The 20,323-nt window shown below is 50.9% G+C and overlaps 1 protein-coding gene across 2 annotated transcripts; it reads right to left on the bottom strand.

Annotated features, from left to right (window-relative positions):
- Nucleotides 1–256: 256 nt before the first annotated feature.
- HTR1D (5-hydroxytryptamine receptor 1D) lies at nucleotides 257–20,138 on the bottom strand. Of its 2 annotated transcripts, XM_064589775.1 has the most exons (3): nucleotides 19,910–20,138; nucleotides 3,672–3,863; nucleotides 257–2,957 (listed from the first exon to the last, which is right to left on the bottom strand). In XM_064589775.1, exons 2-3 carry the CDS (start codon nucleotides 3,686–3,688, stop codon nucleotides 2,024–2,026), a joined length of 951 nt encoding a protein of 316 aa, XP_064445845.1. In that variant the 5' UTR covers nucleotides 3,689–3,863; nucleotides 19,910–20,138; the 3' UTR covers nucleotides 257–2,023. The 2 variants fall into 2 exon arrangements, with proteins under 2 accessions (XP_064445845.1, XP_045751444.1); XM_045895488.2 differs by having other exon boundaries at nucleotides 257–3,863.
- Nucleotides 20,139–20,323: the final 185 nt, after the last annotated feature.

Genomic DNA, 20,323 nt, shown 5'->3' with positions numbered 1-20,323 from the left:
TGTGTTTCTCTCTGTCAAATAAATAAATAAAAATTTTTTAAAGACTTTATTTATTTGAGAGAGAGAATGAAATAGAGAGCACATGAGAGGGGGGAGGGTCAGAGGGAGAAGCAGACTCCCCGCTGAGCAGGGAGCCCGATGCGGGACTCGATCCTGGGACTCCAGGATCATGACCTGAGCTGAAGACGGTCACCCAACCAACTGAGCCACCCAGGCGCCCCAATAAATAAAATCTTTAAAAAAAAATTAAGACAGAGGAGATGGGAAAGAGAGCACAGCCTTAAAGGAGGTTAGGAAAGGGCATGCCAGGTGCAAGGGAGAGCAATGAGCATGCTGAGAGGTGTCTCTGGGCTCAGGGAGGGATCTCCCAGGGGGAGCAAGACACTAACATAGAGGTTCCCAAACTTTAGAGAGATAGAAATCATCTACTGTAAGAAGTCAGAGAGAGGCTTATTTAAAATGCAGACTCCCAGGCCTCACTGCCAGAGGTCTGATTTGATGGGTCTGAGTTGGGGACCAGGAATCTAATGTTAACAAGCTCCCTGGATCTAATGCAGATGGCCCAGGGAGCACAGTGTGAAATGTCCAGCAGGAACTTCAAGGTCAACATAAGACTTCTCTGTCTGCCCCTGCCCACCCCCCATTTTGGCATCCCTCTTTTCCTTCCCTTCCTGATATCCCAGATTCCTGGCTATCATGCTTCTCTCTGTGCCCAGAGACCCCAATGAGCATTACAGACCTCCCAGTCTTTGTTCCTGCTCTTTGTTCCACCTGGTATGACCTTCCTTTGCTTCGCTCCATCTCCCCCAAGAGGCCTCATCCCCTCTCCCCTTCCTTAGTCTCCCATCCCACAAAGGTTCAGCTTTTGAGAGTCTGTCCCCTCTTTATGAAATCTTCCCTAACAATAGGAACGTTGCTCTACTGCATCTATAAAATGGGGATGAAGAGCAAACAAGAAAATGTGCACAAGGAACATTGTAGGCACTCCATAAACAGTGGCTATTGTTTTTATACAATAACATACCTATCATTGTCCCCATTTTACAGTTGAAGAGAGTGAGGCAAAGAAGCCTTCAAAAACTTGCCCCAGACCACCCAGCTAGAAATTGGTAGTACTTGAATTTGAACTGAGGCATCATTGCTCAGCTTTAACCATCGCAAGACTGGCTTTCATAAGGCTCCAGTGAGAGACGAGATGCCAGGGCTCCAGTACAGCGCCGGGCCTGTGGTGGGTGCTCAGTAAATGCTGGAGACTGAAGTGGATTGAAAGGTTCAGCCAGGGAGCGGGGGGACATTACCTGAAGACCTCACTGACCATGACGTCTCATGCTTTTTATTTGACAAGACTCAACATCTTAAGATCTCTGATGAGAACAGGATATAAAAAAAAATAGTTCATGAAACAAAATTCAGAATGGTGTCCCACTCAAAGCTTGGTGGGTCCAAAGCCTGTCAATCTGTCATTGAGGATAATTGTGGGTTTTAACTTCAGAATATTAAGGTGATGGAGAGATACCGGGGAAGGAGGAAGGGTAGGGGGTAGTTGATCTGCGTGTTATTTTCTAATCAAGGTGCCACATGGAATGGAGAGCTTCCATCCTGACTCCAATTCTCTTTCAGCTCAGGTCATTAACCTCACGTACCCTCCTCCTCTGAGCTCCATACAAAACTTACGTAGACCAGAAAGCCTCCCATTTGAACCTAGGGTCTCTCTGTAGAGTTGGACAGCTTCCCGTCTGAACCGAATCCACGGGGAATCCTGTGGATCACATTTCTCCCAACATGGATGAGCCGTGAAAATATGCTAAGTGGAATCTTTGGTCTTGTCACCCTTCACAAAGCTGCCCTACTTTGGGTGGCACAGAAGTCAAGAAGACAACAGGAAGAAGAACGCTGAACAATTCTATTGGTCGAACCAAAACCCAACATATCAGGATTGACCCAAATCTCAGGAAAAATAAACAAGACAATTCCAGTTGGGTTACAGGACCCAACAGATAACAAGAGTCATCAGCAAATAAGACTAGGAGGCTTTCCGAAAATGGACAACTTTCTGAAACGCTTGTCGAAACTCTTCGTTAAACACAGTATATATTATTGGATTGATGAGGGAGTTGAGATAGCCAAGCCAGGTGAAGAAGTCAAAGAGGGCTGGGTGGAGCCAGCAGGAGTCCCGGCAGATGGGGAGGACCAGAGAGGCGACAAAGAAGGGCAGCCAGCAGATGATAAAGGCCCCTAGGATGATCCCCAGCGTTTTCGTGGCTTTCCTTTCTCGAGCCGCGGAAATCCTCTTGCGCTCCAGGACACTATCAGCCAGCTTGATTTTCACGTGGCTGAAAAAGAGAGCGGAGCCGGCAGTATGGGAGTGCCCCTCATGGAGGCTGGGGCTGAGCGAGCAGAGCGAGGACCCTGCAGAGCCCGTGATGAGGTGGGCCGTGGTGAAGCGCTTCCCGTAGAGCGAAGGCGGATTCAGGATGCGATTCCGGGCAGCCATGTAGATGCGGCCATAGAGGATGATGAGCAGCACAGAGGGGATGTAGAAGGCCCCGCAGGTGGAGTAGATGGTGTAGGAGATCTGAGACGTGTTCACCAGGCAGTCCGACATCTCTTCGTGAGCTTTGGCCTGCCGCCAGAAGAGTGGCGGGATGGAGATGCAGATCGAGATGACCCAGACGGTGGCAATCATGGCAGCCGCCCGGCCCGCTGTGCGGCGTTTACTATACTCCAGGGCATCTGTGATGGCCCAGTACCTGTCCAGAGCAATGACACAGAGATGCAGGATGGAGGCTGTGCAGCATGTGATGTCAGAAGACAGCCAGATGTCACACAGGATTTGGCCAAAGCTCCAGGTGTGGGTGGTGGTATAGACAATGCTGATGGGCATGACCAAGATGGAGACTAAGAGGTCAGTCATGGCCAGGGAGCCGATGAGATAGTTCGCTGGGGTGTGGAGCTTCCTGGTGAGGAAGATGGTAGTAAGCACAAAGGCGTTGGAGAGGGCTGTGGCCATTGTGATGATGGAAAGGAGCAGAGCAAGAGAGATCTTGAGGGCCTGGAGTGTCCCTGGACCCCAAGCCTCTGGGGTTTCTGTAGCATTCAGGGATCTGTTGGAGGCCTCCTGGAGAAGGCCTTCCAATGACTGGTTTGGCGGGGACATTCTAGGTGGCTCTCTCTTCCCACAGACTTGGACACACACAGCTCCCTTCACAGTTGTCCTGCCTACGGGACAAGGTCATCCTTCTGCTTCATGGTGGTGGGGGCCCTCCATCAGAACAGTGCACAGTGAAAAGACCTCAAGACTTGACTATTTGAAGAACAGTGAGGTGACAGCTGGTAGTTAAAGGTCTTTCCTAACCCGGATGAATCCCAAGATGTCTCACTATTCTGGAACTTTGCCCAGCAAATATTCAAGCCCAGGGGACACATGCTGGATTTGTTAGACATTTATCAGGATATCACACCAGTGTGGGCAGTACTTTGGGATTCTCGCTTTTGGCATTTTGGCTCCTTCCAAAGCTTGAGGGATAAATGTGTTTAATAAGAACTTCGGAATTTCCCCCACCCTATTCTGAGAAGAGTCTGGGTTTCAGGTTGCCTCTGGGGGGCTTTTAAAACCAGAGACAAACAGAAGTACCAGCAGATTCTGAGAAGTAGTCCAGTCAACAGCTCACCGTTTTCCTAAGTTCATCTTGACACATCATGAGGCACTGAACTTGGGGGTTCCTGTCCCACTGATCACTTTGAGCCTGAACAGACAAAACATTCTGGTTACCAAGACCTGAAGTATGCATGAGCTGGGAGAAGGCAAAACAAACCGATCACTGTGGGTTCATCGAGAAGGGCACATGTCCAGAGCTCTGGGGCTTAAAAAAGAAAAGAAGGCAAGAGTTAGGTTCTAGAAGGACATTGAGACACTCGAGACTAACTATAAGTTTAAAAGCATACTGGTTAATGTTGGCGGTGGCACGGTGAACCTAGCTTGTCAAAAGTGCCAGCAGAACACAGGGGAGGGCAACGGGTCCCACCCCCACAATTCCCAGAGGGGGCAGAGCTGCTGGAAGCATCACAGGCTTGTTATAAATACATGAAATCAGCTTTGTAAATTATGAATCAGAAACCATCATTCGATTTGCTCAGCAACAATGAAAACTAAACAAAATAACTCCGTGCACAGGAAAAAAAAAAAAAAAGGTCAACAGGAAAGATACCAAATTTTTACAATGTATTTCTCTAGGAATTGGGGAGGGGATTTCTTTTATTCCTAAAAAATTTTCCAATTTCCCTGAGTGAGCACGCATGATTCTTAAAACAAACACAAAAGCAAAAACAGAAAACACCTTTTGGCTAGCAGAGAAAATTAATTGCAAAAATTAAAACCCTGAGCATTTTTCCTGGTGAAAGTTCAGCTCCAGAAAATATAGTCAGCTTTCTAAATGGAAACTGGGAATGTCATCACAAAAAACCCCTCGAAGACTCATTTTCTCCTCTGTATGCCTCTGGCCTTGAATCTGGGTTTCAGTATTTGGGACATGGGCAAGCCAAGGGGTTCTTGGAGCTTGGGGCCCCTGGTATAGATGATTGGGGTAAGGTAAAGCACAGGGCACTCTGTGTAAGGCCCATCTCTGGCATGACCCCAGCTGAAGTCTGTGGGGCCTGCAGGTAGCCCCTGATGTATGGGGTTGACAAGAAGAGTACCAAGACCCCTTAGCCCCATCCACACCCCTACCACCTCTTCCCCTGCCTTATATGGAATGCTAAAACTCCACCAGGAATCCCTATGATTCATTTGATTTCTTCCAGGTCCCATCCTAAGAGTGTTCAAAGCCTGGCACGGGGTGTAGACATATAGCTTCAAGGACCCTGGGACGGAGCTGGCCAGGCAGATTTATATATACACACTTTTAAGAATTATTATTATGGGGGCCCCTGGGTGACTCAGTCATTAAGTGTCTGCCTTCGGCTCAGGTCATGATTCCAGGTCCTGGGATCGAGCCCCGCATCGGGCTCCCTGCTCGGCGGGAAGCCTGCTTCTCCCTCTCCCACTCCCCCTGCTTGTATTCCCTCTCTCGCTGTGTCTCTCTCTGTCAAACAAACAAATAAAATCTTAAAAAAAAAAAAAGAATTATTATTATGTATGAATTTGTTTCATAGTCTGTATGTTTTTCAACTTAATGTGTTTTGAACTCTGTTCCATCAGTCATTCCCATAACATCATGCTTAAGGGCCGTATATTGCTCCAATGGATGGCTACATTAAGAAGAAGGTTTCAATAGTCAAGATCAGGAGGGATGGCATTCCTGGTGGCTGGAAAGGTAAGAGCAAAGGGCCAGAGGTCAGAAAGTGCAAGGCCTGGCAAAGAGCCCAACTGGCTGGAGCAGAGAGAGCAGGGGTGCAGTAGCAGAGAAGGCTCAGGAGGGGGCTGGCGCCAGAGGTGGGAGGCAGCTGGGTGCAGGGGAGAGCTTGGCTTGGGTGGGACAGTCTGGACGCCAATCCCTCTTCTCTCCCCACCCTCCTGTATGACCTTGAGCAAGTCCCTTACCCCTTTCTGAGTCTCAGATTTCGTCTTCAAAAAAGCGGCCACCCTACCTGCCCCTCCGGGCTGTGGTGGAGCTTCCATTGCTCCTGGCAAGGCCAGCCTCTGAAACCCAGTAAACACTGAGCAAAGTCAAGACTCATTGCCAGTCTGACTGCCGGTCCCTACAGCTTGGCTCTGGGATTTGTTGGGAAGTTTCAGTCTGTGTCTGTTGATTGACTGGTTTTTAAACCATTAAGAACCTAGACTACTGCAATGCAATAGTTTCTCTTGCACTCCTCAAACTGTGGGGACTTTATCTTTGAAAAAAATATCTTCTGGGCACCTGGGTGACTCAGTCGGTCAGGCATCTGCCTTCGGCTCAGGTCACGATCCCAGAGTCCCTGCATCGGTTCCCTGCTCAGTGAGGAGCCTGCTTCTCCCTCTGCCCTTCCCCTGCTTGTGCTCTCTCTCTCAAACAAATAAATAAAATCTTTAAAAATATGTATCTTCCTAGAAGAGGGGAAACATCCTCAGTTTAAGAAAACAAATCTGTTGGTTTACTTTAATGTAAGCTCCACTCCAGCGTGGAGCCCAACACAGGGCTTGAGCTCACAACCCTGAGACGGACACCTGAGCTGAGATCAAGAGTCACATGCTTGGGGCGCCTGGGTGGCTCAGTTGTTGAGTGTCTGCCTTCGGCTCAGGTCATGATCTTGGGTCCTGGGATCGAGCCCCACATCGGGTTCTCTGCTCTGCAGGAGGCCTGCTTCTCCCCCCTCCCGCTCCCCCTGCTTGTGTTCCCTCTCTCGCTGTGTCTCTCTCTGCCAAATAAATAAATAAAATCTCTAAAAAAAAAAAAGTCAGATGCCTAACTGACTGAGCCACCCAGGTGCCCTAAGAAAACCAAACTTAATCCTAACCTGCTCAAGAACATTCCTAAAGTTTAAAAGATACTATTATTGGGGCGCCTGGGTGGCTCAGTCGTTAAGCGTCTGCCTTCGGCTCAGGTCATGATCCCAGGGTCCTGGGATCGAGCCCCGCATCGGGCTCCCTGCTCTGCGGGAAGCCTGTTTCTCCCTCTCCCTCTCCCCCTGCTTGTGATCCTGCTCTCACTGTGTCTCTCTCTGTCAAATAAATAAATAAAATCTTTAAAAAAAATAAAATAAAATAAAAAAATAAAAGATACTATTATTATTATGTCTTTCATACAGCTCTTGCTATGTTCCAGGCACTGAGCTAGCCCTGGGGCCAAGAGTCACCCACTGTGACGTGGGCAATATGGCCCCCACCTTACAAGTGAGCAGAGAGGTGACGTCACCTGCCGAAGGTCACCCAGCTAAAAGTGGAAAAACTGGGCCCAGAGCAGCTCTTGAGATTTCCATTCTTCTCCACACTGCCTGGATCAGGAAGAAAAGCCTTAAGGCGCATGTGCTTCCAGCAGTGAAACTGGTTTGGGGCCTCATGGTGATAGGTGAAAACGATGCCCTCTCCTGACCCTCTCACTCCGTGCTCCACCTCAAAAGCCTCTGGCTGAAGTTTTCCTCCCACTTTGGTTCACATGGAAAATGTGAAGTTGGGTTGGACTGTTTGGAATGTTCTTCCTTCCAGACAGACTAGGTGCAGTCATTTCTCATGGAGGGCTGTATGCCTGCCCCACAAACCCATGTGGCCGCCCCTTGGTTTCCAGGCATTCCAGTGACCTCACTCAGTGAAAGGCGTGGGCTCAGAAAGGCCTGGGAGGCTGGTGGGTGACATCTTAGGAAGGACAGCGTGGTTTGCCTTGGTCAGGAATGCTGAGCTGGAATTTTGAGGGAAGCCAAGTGCTTCTGAAGCTATCTCCCTCCTCTCCCGCCTGCTGTCCTTCCCCACCCTCAACAAAGTTGGGGGAATTTCCCATAATCCAGCTGCCTTTGGAGATAAAGACTGTAGCTCCATAAGCAACTGCCTCTCCTATCACACTTCAAATAATAAAACAAAAAATACAAATTAAAACAACAGTGAGATAGCATATTCACCCGGCAGACAAGTACAACATTTTAAATCTGATCATGCCGCATCATCCGTAAGGGCGTGGACCAACAGGAATTGTCACCTACCACTAGCAGAGTGGAAAGACGAGGAACCTCGTTAGCAAACAATCTGATATTATCTCATAAAGCTAAAGGTGCAGTGATTACCTCATGGCCCAGTAATTTTGCTCCCAGGTATACATCGCAGGGAAACTCTTGTGTTCATCAGCAGAGAGGAACAAGAATGGTCACAGTGGCATGGGCTAGAAACAAACAACTAGAAACCGCCCAAACGTCCATCCACAGCAGAGTGGTAGAATGTGGTGTATTCCTATGCCAGAGCATCATGGAGAAGCAAACCTGAGTAAACCAAAGCTGCATCCTGTGGGTGCTTCTCACAAACAACACTTAGTGCCGAAGTCAAAAACACGCACAAAGAAACAAAGTGTTTAGAGATATAAATATATGTTGGCAAAGCCATAAAGAAAAGCAAGGAAACGTTAAATATAAAATCCAGGATTGTGGTCACCCCTGGAGGGGAAAGAATGCAGGAATGAGATTGTGTAGGGGTTTTAAAAGTATCAGTGATGACGTGTTTGGTTTTTTTTTTTAAGATTTTATTTATTTATTTGACAGAGAGAGACACAGCGAGAGAGGGAATACAAGCAGGGGGAGTGGGAGAGGGAGAAGCAGGCTTCCTGCCGAGCAGGGAGCCCGATGCGGGGCTCGATCCCAGGACCTTGGGATCATGACCTGAGCTGAAGGCAGACGCTTAACGACTGAGCCACCCAGGCACCCCTGATGACGTGTTTTTTAAGGTGGTGGTAGGTACTTGGATGTTGATGATTATTCTTTGAACTGTATGTATATTATAATATGTACTCTTTTGCAGGGAATGATATATTTATAATTATTTCTCTTAGACAATCAATTTTGTACATTTGAGAAAAAAGGCAGCCATCCTACCAGCAATGACACGGATACAGCTTGATACAGTAATACCTGCTGATACATTTGAATCCGGAAGATGTGGGTTCTGGTCCCAGCTCTGCCACGGGCCAGCAGGTAACCAAGGATAAGTCATGACTTCTCTTGAACCCCCAGTGTCTTCCTGGGTAAAATGGGAATATAAGCATGGCTATGCTGCCCCAAAGGATGTTTAGTACTTCCAATAAGATCATGTATGTGAGGCGCCTGGGTGGCTCAGTCAGTTAAGTGACTTCCTTCAGCTCAGGTCATGGTCCCAGGCTCCTGGGATCGAGTCCCGCATTGGGCTCCCTGCTCAGCGGGGAGCCTGCTTCTCCCTCTCCCTCTGCCGCTCCCCCTGCTTGTGCTCGCTCTCTCTCTCTCACAAATAAATAAAATCTTCAAAAAAAAGATCATGTGTGTGATGTGCACTAACTATAGAAACTTGGACAAATGTAATGAGGGTACAAAGATGGCAGGCAGTGGCTAAAAGCATACATTTAAAAAAATATATATTTATTTGAGAAAGAGAGAGAGAGAAAGCATGAGGGGGGAGGGGCAGAGGAAGAGGGAGATAGAATACTCAAGCATACTCCCCACTGAGCATGGAGCCCAATGCCAGGACCCTGAGATCATGACCTGAGCCAAAATCAAGAGCCAGACACTTAACCGATTGAACCAGCCAAGTGCCCCTTAAAAGCATACATTTTAAGTCAGGTAGGATCAGGGTCCAATTCCTGTTGCTCCACTTTCTTGCTATGGCCATTGGGCAAGTCATGTAAGTTCTCTGGGCCTGCACAGCTTCCGTGATGGAGCCGATAACCCAGACCTCACAGGAGCTTGGGGAGAACTGGTAAAATCATGGATCCAAATGCCCGACATAGCGAATGATGACTTCTCTGGCTTCTCTATGATGTGTCCAACCAAATTCAGGTCTGCAGGCAATGAGGCCTCTTCTGTCCACTGTCCACCAAGCCATCCCTGTCCATTTTAGTGAGTGAGGCCTGCCACTGTCAGAACTACCAGCCATACCAGGGAGCTTCTCCCTCGCCCACCACACCCCCGGGAACCACTGCGGCAGCAGCAAGGACTCCCCTTAGCCCAGCAGTGTCTCCCCCAGAGTCCAGACCACATAGACCTCAGGCACTCCATACACTCCCAGCTCTAGCATCTCTGCAGCGAGATGGAGGGGCAAAAGCAGAGTCTCAATCTCATCTTGTTCCACAGACCACTTCTGAGCATAGCTGATTGGACCAGTGGACACGTGACCCCAAATGAGCCAACCAGATTCTCTCCTGGGAATTTAGCAAGGAGACTGTGAACAGCTGGGTGGATTGACAATGGAGGAGGAGCAACCTGCAAGCCAAGGACCCTGAGGCTGAAGTCTGGCCACCGCCGAAGACCAAGGCCAGGGCAAGTTTAGGGGCAGCAGAAAAGCCACAGGTAAATAAGGAAAGAGGTCTGCAGAGAGAGGCAGGAGAAGGGAGAGGACAGAGAAGAGAGCAGAGAAACAGGAGAACCACCTGCCCCAAGAGAGGAAGAGGAAGGAACCTTCCAGATCCAATGGCACTCCTTCCTATTCTTGGATGTCCATAAGCAACCTCTGTATCCAGGAAACCTCATTGTTAACCAGCTCCTACTTTTCCCAGTTGAGCCAGTTCAAATGAACTGAGAAACAGTCCAACAGGCCCTGAGAAGCGGTAATAAGACAGAGGATTTCCAGTTCCTTTCCCCCAAACAATCCCTACTGTGCAGTGGAGGCAAGTCATTTCACCTCCTGGGCTTTTCTTCTTCATCTGTAAATTGGGGTAATAGCACCTTTCCCCCAGAACTGCTCCGGGGATTCAGTGGGAAGGATGCATGCCTGGTCCACAGCAGGGGCTCTTTGTAGCCCTCTTAACAAGGGCTTCCTACCCAGGACTCATTCAGTTTGCAGAAAGATCAGTCACCTCCCCTTTCTGAAAGATCTTTATTTTAACAGTCATAAAACCTTGCCAGAAAACAAGAGAATTTATGGGTTTAATGTATCCTCAGAAACCAGTCTCATCCTTTTGGAAGAAAAAAACCCAGGGCTCTGTGATGAAGATTTGTTGCCGTAGGATAAATACCCCCCAGAGAAATTCCTGTCTGTTCTTTCTCTAGAAGCTGTGTGGTACGGCTGAGTGAGCCCTGGATGGGGAAATCATTCTCCACAAATCTGAAGAGTGCTTTATATTTTACAAAGTGCATCCACAGCTGTGACCATCTCCTTCTCTGTAGGGCACAGGATCTCCCTCAGCCTCAGTTTCCTGCTCTGTAAAATCAGGGCATCAAGTTTATCTCCTGAGGGTGTCGTGAGCATGAAATAATATATGTTCAGAAAACTAGAGAAGTGTTAACATGGGTGTGTGTCTGTCTGTCTATATCTGAGCACAAGGCTTGACTTCTAATTAGTATCTCAAGCAAGTCCATCTTTCACCTGTTTCTCTAATTATAAAAATCTGGAAAATGTAGAAAATAAAAAATGCCAAACCTCTGGCCAAAACCTTCTACTCCCAGCTATATAACCAACAAAAACCTGCGTTTATGTCCGCCAAACCACTTATGCAAGAATTGTTCATACAGGCACGGTTTAACAACCACAAACTGAAAGCTATCCCAACAGACATCAACAGTAGGATGGAGAAATGAGCAAAGTCATGCAGTGGAATATTATACATCAGTGAGAAGGAACACCAGCTCCCCGCTACACACCACCACAAGGAAAAAGCAGAAATAATGTTGAGCCCAAGAAGCTGAACATTATGACACACCACGTGTGATTCAAACGTCATAAAGTTCAAGAACAGGCAAAACTGACCTACACTAATGGAAGTCAGGCTAGGGTCAAAGGGAGACACTTGGCTTGTCCGCTTAACCTCTTCGAGCTGTTTCTTCCATATGGAAAACGGGGATGAGGGATGCCTGGCTGGGTCAGTCGGTGGAATGTGCAACTCTTAATCTCAGGGTTGTGAGTTCAAGCCCCACATTGGGTGTAGAGATTACTTAAAAATAAAATCTGGGGTACCTTGGTGGCTCAGTTGGTTAAGCATCTGATTTCAGCTCAGGTCCTGATCTCAGGGTCCTGGGATCAAGCCTCTTGTTGGGCTCCCTGCTCAGCCGGGAGTCTGCTTGTCCCTCTGCCCCTCCCCCTGCTCTCAAATAAATAAATTTTTTAAAAAATAAAGTAAAATAAAATCTTAAAGAAATAAAGAAAGAAAACACAGACAATAACAACACCAACCTCAAATTGCTGTTATGTTTGAGTGAGCTGCACAGAAAGCCCAGCCATATAGTAAACACTCCATCAATTAGTTATAATTAACAGCCCCTCCCTGGCAAACCTGATTTCGAAGGAATACCTTAAATGATGCAATCCAATCTAATCAGCTGAGACTGCTGATGCCCAGAGAGGCAGGTATCTTGTCTAAGACCACACAGCGAAGTTTCACACCCTTCTCAGCTCAGCTCTGTGCTTCTACTCCCTTGTCCCTCAAGTCTGGGTTCAGCATGGACTAGCTGTGGTCAACAGAATGAAGCAGAAGCCACAGTGAGCCAGTTCCAAATTTAGTCCTCAAGAGGCTGTGCACGTTTCTGTTTGCACTCTGCCACGAGCACACGTGTGGGCGAGCCCACTGGTCCCTAGAGGAGGTGAAGACGCATGGAGCACAGCCACGCCAGTCAACTGCCCCCAGCCAAAGCCAGCCTGGAACAGAGCTCCTCAGCTGACCAACAGATGCATGTGTGAGCCCAGCTAAACCAGCAGAAATGCCCAGCCAATCTCTGATTAAATCAGCCAGTCTCCAGATGCAGGACTCATAGTAATAAATGTCATCTTAATCCACTGAGTTTGGGGGTGGTTTGTTACACAGCAATAGCTGACTGATACAGTCTCCTCGTTTGCCGAATTACTAAATTCTGTCAATTCTACTGCATAAACCTAACTCTGCCTTGGCTCTTTCCTCCCATCTAGCCCTTGCTATCACTCTCCTGTTTCTCTCTGCTGCCACTCCTGCCCCCTCTTCATTCTCTTACCACATCACACCCAGAATTTTCCTTAATTTTTTAATTGTTTACAGATTTTATTTATTTATTTGAGAGAGAGAAAGAGAGCGAGAGCACATGAATGGTGGGGAGGGGCAAATGGGGAGGGAGAAGCAGACTCCCCACTGAGCAGGGAGCCCGACGTAGGACTTGATCCCGGGATGCTGGGATCATGACCTTAGCCCAAGGCAGATGCTTAACTGGCTGAGCCACCCAGGTGTCCCAGAATCTTCCTTTTAACTAAAAGTCTGACCATGTCAGTCCTTTATAATCCTCCAGTGGCTCCCAAGGCCCCTGGGATTCAGTTCCAACTTGGTCTAAGAGACCCTTCATGAACTGGTCTTTATTTACATTTCCAGCATCATCTCCTGAATCAGCTGGCTGTGACGTTTGCACTCCAGTGACACAGATCTGCTAGTCTTCCTGCCAGCACCCCGCTGCCATGAGCCCCAGCGCTGCTTTCAGTTCGGAACCTCAGTCCCCATTGTGTCCTCTGCCTGGAAAGTATCCCCTGCTCAGCCGTCTGGTTGCCTAATCCAAGTCACCCTTCAGGACTAAGCTCTGGCATCTCCCCAGGAAGCCTTCCCTAACCTCCCCCCAGCCCAGCTTGGGTTAGATACCCCACTCTGGATGCCTAACACCATAGCTCTTACCATGCTGGACTGTCTCCATCACTGGACTTTGAGTGCAGGGACCATGTCTTACTTAACCCCTAGAGCCCTGACACCTGGCCCAGAGCAAGAGCTCAGTACCTGTTTATGATAGTCTCCCTGAACTGGTGAGGAATAGGCTCTGAGAAAAGAGCTTGGCCTGAGAGGGGGGAGCCCTGATCTTTTGCTTGGTTCTGCCGTAACCTCTCTGTGGCCTCAGATAAGTCAGTTCCTGTTCTGGGCCTCAGTTTCTTCATCTTGAAAATGCAAGGGTTTGGGGCACCTGGCTGGCTCAGTTGGTTAAGTGTCTGCCTTCGGCTCCAGTCATGATCCTGGGATCCTGGGATTGAGCCCCGAGTGGGGGTCCCTGGTCAGCTGGGAAGAAAAAATAAAAATAAGAAATCCAAGACAGGTGAAACCTGTTTTCCAGACCTTTGCAACAGCTAGGGAAGTCAGAGAACTCAACCCCTTTTTCCTTACAGCTTTGCACTGAGTTATTACCAGCCTTCAGTAGGGAAGGGACCACCTTGAACGACTAAATGTGTTGCCCAAAGGCTTTATGGCTGACCACTCACTGGATTTTCTCCCATGCTTGTGGGAAAGTGGGCAAAGGGGTTTTAAACTCACCATCTGCCTCTAATACTACCGCTTGGAAGCAGCGTTAGTACCCACACCTTACAGATGACAAAACTGAGGTCCAGAGAGGTTAAATGACTAGCCCAAGGCCACACGGGTAATATGTGACACAGCTAGGATTGAGAGCCAGCGCTGAAAAACTCCAGAATAGCCACTGCTGGCCACACGTGGTCATTGAGGGCTTGAAACGTGGCCACTGAGATGCGCTGGAGTGTAAAACGCACTGAGTTTAAAAAAGAATGTAAAATATCTCACTAATAATTTTTTATATCAGTTGATCATATTTTGGTCATATTGAGTAAATAAACCATAAGTGGTTTTTTTCTTTTTTTTTTTTTTTAACACAGCTACCTCTAAATTTTCTAAATCTAAAATTACCTCCGTGGCTTGCTTTCTGTTTTTAATTGCATAGCTGTGCTCTAGAACCAGTGGTTCTCAACGGGGGTGATATCGCCCCCTAGGGGTCATTTTGGGACTCTGTCCTCAGGGAACTCCCGCAATCCAGGGGCGGGGTTGGGACGGCCCGGGGTGCTGCGCGCGCAGGGGCTGGAAGCCCAGTAGCAACAAAGTAACCCGACACGCTCTTAAGAGCTTACTAGGTGCCAGGCACTGTTTTCAGCACTTCTCCTTTATCAGCTCAGTTAAGGTGGATCCTCCCACCGTCTGAAGTCAGTCCCATTGGTATTACTCCCATTGCCCAGGGCAGAGAACTGCCACTCAGGGAAATGGCTTGTCGGAGGCCCTGCAGATCCAGGCTAGGAGCCCGGCTTGCTCGCCTCCCTGCTCCACCGCTCAGGCAAGGCGAGTGAGTCAGCTCCACTCCCTCCTCTGCTGCACAAATAGCCCACACAAGCCTGCACACACTCCCAGACTCTTTGCTGGGGACCTGGGGGCCTGTTCTATGCCAAGCTCCGTCACTCCGACCCTAGTGGGCCTCGGCCCCGGGGAGCACGCAGGAGCTGTTCCTTCAGCTGGCAGCACGCGATCCTCCGCTCGCCTTCTCCGAACAGCCCAGAGCGAGGGTAGAAACAGCCTCTCACCGCAGCCCATCTCACACTGGAATGAGCCCACGGGCTACCTAGGGGTCTTAGGAAACGGGCAGGTGCTGATTCCGTGGGAGGAGAGCAGGACCTGAGATTCGGCATTGCTGACCAGCTCCCAGGTGATGGGGCTGCTCCATGCGCAGCAATGAATGGTGCCAGGGATAATCGCAATGTCAGGGCTAAGGCTTCAGAAGGATGTGAGTGTCAGAGCGGGAAGGACTCAGGAATAGTGTGGTCCAACTCCCTCATGGTGCTGACGGGGAAAGAGGCCCAGAGAGGGCAGGACACTTGCCCACGGGCACACAGTGAGTTATAGGCGGAGACCAAGTCTTCAGACTCCCATCATTGCTCCTTCCTCTGCCTCCCGTTTGCAGCAGCAGGAACTTGAGACGAAGGACAGCAGTATCCACCGGCTCTTGTGCCCGTTTCACACCGTACATTTTTGGCATTTTCAAATCTCCCAGTCACCTCTGTCGGAGTTTCCACACTAGGGGAGTAATTCTCAGAACAGACTGGCAGGGCAGACCACACTCGGCCAGAAGCCTCCAGGGCTGCATCCCCAGGTCCTGGAGCTCACTCTGCTGCGCCCCCCTCCCCGTGCTGCACATCTGGGTCCCCAGAGAGCACTTGAGCTGATGGAGTGAAACCACTTTTAGGGCAAGCGAGAGGCTGTCTTCTCCAGGCTGGATAAACAAGGTACGAACAACAGGAATTCATTTCCTAGAAATGGAACACTGAATTTGTTAGGGCTTACGGGATCCAAACCTACTATTCACCATCTGCTCGCCCTGCTGGGAGGCATAATCCAGCTGTGTTACAAGCACAAGCTTTAAAGTCAGGTAGACTGAATTTGCTTTCCCGCTATGCCACTTACTAGCTCTGTGACTTTGGGCAAGTTTCTTGACTTCTCTGAGCCTGTTTCCTCAGCCATTCGATAGCTATTCGCTTAAAGCCTTACCCCGTGTTGCCGTAAGCAACACACATGTGGACCCTGTTCCTGGGAAGACTTCCGGCGGCCCCGGGGATACGCTCCCGGAACCTGGGTCCACAGACATGACTGAGGATGACATTGGAGCATGAAGGGAGCCGTGGGAATGTAGGAGAGACAGATAACCTGCTGTGACCCCAGACCCCTTCTGAAAGTAGCCCCGAAGCGGAGCGCTGGAGGACAAATGCAGTCAGCCAGGGGAGAGGAGTTGGGGCCGAGGACACCTATTCCACAGACTGAAGAATCCTTGGAGAACTTCTCCCTTCATGTGCCCTGAATCCTTTCTCTTCACTTCCTGTGGCTTACCTATCCAGAGGCTGCACAGTCCAGCCCTTTCCTCTCCCCTTCACCTGCACTCGCAGAAGACCCCACCTCCAGCATAGCTGAGGCCTCCTTCTGCAAAAACACCATGGTTCTCTCACTCCTCTGAGCCTTTGCACAGGGTATTCCCTCTACCCAAAATACCCTTCCTCTCATCTCTGGATCCACCTTCTCTGGAGGTTTCTCTGGACCCAAGAGATGGAACTGATTACTCCCTCCTCCCCACTCCACCGGGCTTACTTGCTTACTGCCTGTCTCCCTGTTGGACTTGATTTCTGGAAGGGGGGAGTGGTATACCTGTGTCATGAAGTCCAGAGACCTCTGTGTGGGTAGCCTTCATCTACTCATCCAACTGCAACTTCACTCCCAGGATCAAATTCAACTGTCACCTCTTTGCTGAAACTTGTCCACTCCATCCACCACTCATGGGAGCTTGGAAGGTCCCAAACTCAGTACAGCCACCATCTTCCTCACCCACACCAGCCCCTCCTGTTTCCTCCTTGGCAGGCACGATCCTGTTCCCATTCACCTGTCCCTAGCACTTGGCATCCTCCCCCTCCCTTATTCTCCCTGGCAATTAACCAGTTACTTCCCTTTTATGTATGAGCAGGTTGAGGCTCAGAAAGGTCATGCAATCTGCTCAAGGTCACACAGCTCATACGTGGCCAGACCCAGGGTCTTGCTCTGAACAGCTCAGACTTCCTCCCTAGCCTGACCTCTAATTCCCTACAAGTCCTGTCTCCTCTCCCCTGACTTCTCCACACATATTTGGGGAATTCACATGCTGATTCAGGCTGACTCCCCTCTGCCTGGAAGAACGATCTTTCCCACTCCCCTTCATGCATACCTGATGTCATCTGCTCTCTGTTCTCTGAAGCCCTTCTCAAAAGCCGCTTCCTCCAGGAAGCCTTTTCTGGTGGCAAAACCTTCCTCCTTTAAGCCCTCTCCTGACTCTGGGTCTGTTGGTGCCTCTCACTGCCTGTGCCTGGAAGCTCTTTGAAGAGCTCCCTATTCCCTCCGCACTCCAGTGACCGTGGCACGGTAGGCTGGCAATCAGTACAGAAGAACTCCTTTGTAAGGCTCCAGTGAGCCCTGGAGAAATAATAGCATTTGCTCTCTCCGGTCTGAAACTCTCCAACCGCTCCCATATCAGAACAAAATCCGAAATCCTCACCACGGCCACAAGGCCCTACGCTGTCTGATGCCCAAGACACCTCCTTGACTTCATCTCTTACCAGCTGCCGACTCCACCCTTAAATATCACCTCTTGGGCACAGCTTTGACCAGCCAATATAGTAAAGTAGCCCTCATTCTCTATCCTATCACCCTGCTCGATGCTCGTTTTAACACTTAACCCTATCTGATGTTTTCTGCTCATCTTTGCTTGTCTCACCCCACCCCCTCCCAAAACTCACCTTCTGTCGAGCCCATCGCTATATCCCCAGCGTCTAGAATAATGCGGGGCTGGCAATACCTAGGTGGGTCTACAGCCTGAGGAGAGATCTGAGCTGGAGACAAACCTTTATGAGTCACATGCACAGAGGTGGTTACTAAAGCCAACAGGGTGGATGAGCTCACCCAGGGAGAATGTCTAGTACGAGCGGAGCGGAGGGCCTGGGGGAACAGAGCCGGTAATGGCTGTAGAAAGAAGGATAAACTTGCAAAAACAAGAGATGAAGAAGGGAAAACAGGACAGTGTTACATTGTAGGAGCCAGAAGAGAGTGCGTCCTGAGGAAAGGAGTGGTCAGCCGTGTCATCTGCTGCTGAGAGAGAAAGTTCAAGACTGAATGATGTCCGTGGAATTCAGCTTGCTGGAGAACACAGGTGACCTTGGCAGATCCCTGTTCCTCTGCCTGACTCCAGACCCTGCACCATCTGCAATGAGAGGGACCTCTCAGGTCCCTGGAACTCCCAGCTCTAAGAATGTATTTCTGCTCATAGTCACATCACTTTGCCAAGAACTGTCATCCATCTGCGGCCTAGGAGAGTAAGGATGACCCTGTCTGTTCACCCTCATTATCTGTCATGCAACTGACCAATTCTGAGAAAGCACCTTTGTATTTCTGGGCCTGTACTAGGCACCGTGGGGAGGAGGAGGCCCTAGGCCCTACCAGTCACATCCAGCTGGCCGGCCCCTTCCTCCTAGGCCACCCTCTACGTCCTGGCTTCCAGGATGCCTCCACAATAAAGACCACCCATTTTCCCCCACTCGTTGGACAGGACCAAAGCCTGCAGAAGGCCCAGCTGTCCAAGCAGCCTTGCTCACTGCTGTCGGTAAAGAGTCCCTCCTTGTCCCTGTGAGGAAGGCTAAGACCCTGACCAGTGGCTGTGCAGTCCAGAGGAGAGCACAGACCTGAGACGTGTGCTCAATCAGAAAACACTTGAGGCCAATTCCAAGGAAGAGATTGAGAGGTGATTCCCACTAACCAGAGCAATGATTTCCACTAATGACTGAGCTGTTGTGTGGCCAGGTGCTGTGCTGAGCAATGACCACATTTGATGTGCACGGCAAGCTTGTAAGGCAGCATTCTTAACCCATTTCACATGGGAGAAAACCACAGCGCAGAGAGGTTAAGGGCTTTCACAAGGTCAGGCAGCTAGTAAATAGCCAAGCCCGGTTTGCTAATGCAGACAATCTGATGGAGAGCACCACCTCTTAATTTTTTGAACTTCCCCAGAGCTGGTGAGGCAGGGGGCTAAGTCTTAGATCCTCTTACAAGCAATGCGACCTTGGGCAAGATTTAGTCTCCACTCTCCCCACCTGCAGCAAAGCAGATTTCTTAGTGCCCTTCCAGTTCTGACATTATGTGATTAGCTAGGATTTGTACAGAACTTTACAGTTTAGAAAAAGGCATCCCGGGGCGCCTGGGTGGCTCAGTCGTTAAGCGTCTGCCTTCAGCTCGGGTCATGATCCCAGGGTCCTGGGATCGAGCCCCACATCGGGCTCCCTGCTCTGTGGGAAGCCTGCTTCTCCCTCTCACTCTCCCCCTGCTTGTGTTCCCTCTCGCTGTGTCTCCGTCAAACAAATAAATAAAATCTTAAAAAAAAAAAAATTTAGAAAAAGGCATCCTTACAGCATCTCATTTATTCCCACGGATCTTGCAGGGTGGGAGAAGTATCCCCTCCATTTGACAGATGAGCAAACTGAAGTTCGAAGAGATGCAGTGACCTGCCCAAGGTCACAAAACAAGTCCGGGCCCGCTGGGCTTCGGGTCTGGAAACAGAGGCTCCACACTAGACGCTCTTTCAGCTCCCCTCCGGAAAGGGCCGGCCCCGCGCTGCGCCGCACCCCGACCTGGCCGGCAGGGGGCAGCGCCCCGCTTCCCTCCGCCTCCCGGGGGCGTCACAGCCCCCGACCCAGGCGCGCGGCCCCCGCCCGGCCAGATCTCGCCCCGGCGCGGGGCGCCCCGAAGGCGCGCCTGGAACCCCGCACCCGTCTCCCGGCGCTGCGTCGGCCCCCACTCCGTCCCGGGGCTCCGGACGGCGCCCCCCGGACGCTCCCCGCGGGTTGGACTGGTCCTCCGGGACCCTCTGTCCCGCGCGCGCGCACCTCGCGTCCGAAGGCGCCGAGAAGGGGATCGCGCCGGGTCACCGAGGCCCCAAGCCGCGGCGCCCCTTCCCCGCCCCAGCGCCCTCGGGACGGCCGTCACGGCCGGACTCCCAGCCCCGAGGGCCCCGGCGCGCCCTCCCTGGGCGGCGCTCGGCTCCGAGAGCTTACCCGCTCCCCGCCACGCAGGTGCGGACCCCGGGCTCGCCGGTCCGGGTCCTGCTTCCTCGCGCAGCGCCGCGTCTCTCCGCCGGCGGCCGCCGCATCTCGCCGCGACCCCCGCCGAGCTCCGGGCGCCGCCCGCCCCGCCGTCCCGGGGGCTCTGCCCGGCCCGCGCCCTCGCGACCCCCACCTCCCTCCTCCGGGGCCGGCGCCCTGCGGCTCCCGCTCGGCGCTCCCCTTCCCGCGCCCGCCGCTCCTCCTCGCTCCCTCCCCCAGCTCCTCCCCCGCGAGGCTCGCTCCCCTCTCGGCCCCCCGCCCGCGGCCCGCAGGCTCGGCCCTCTCCGGTCCCGGCCGCGCGGGGAGCTCGGAGCCCCCGCCGCCGCCCCAGCGCAGCCCCGGGCTCCACGCGCCGCACCTGTGGGA

This window comes from Mirounga angustirostris, unplaced genomic scaffold, assembly GCF_029215605.1.
Source record: "Mirounga angustirostris isolate CCGP_5_RB_7025 unplaced genomic scaffold, mMirAng1.0.hap1 SCAF_4, whole genome shotgun sequence".
Lineage (NCBI taxonomy): Eukaryota > Metazoa > Chordata > Mammalia > Carnivora > Phocidae > Mirounga > Mirounga angustirostris.
This window is presented reverse-complemented; position numbering and strand designations above follow the sequence as displayed.

Coding starts and splice junctions, on each gene's coding strand:
- HTR1D (XM_045895488.2), bottom strand. CDS start 3,157: ATGTCCCCGCCAAACCAGTCATTGGAAGGCCTTCTCCAGGAGGCCTCC.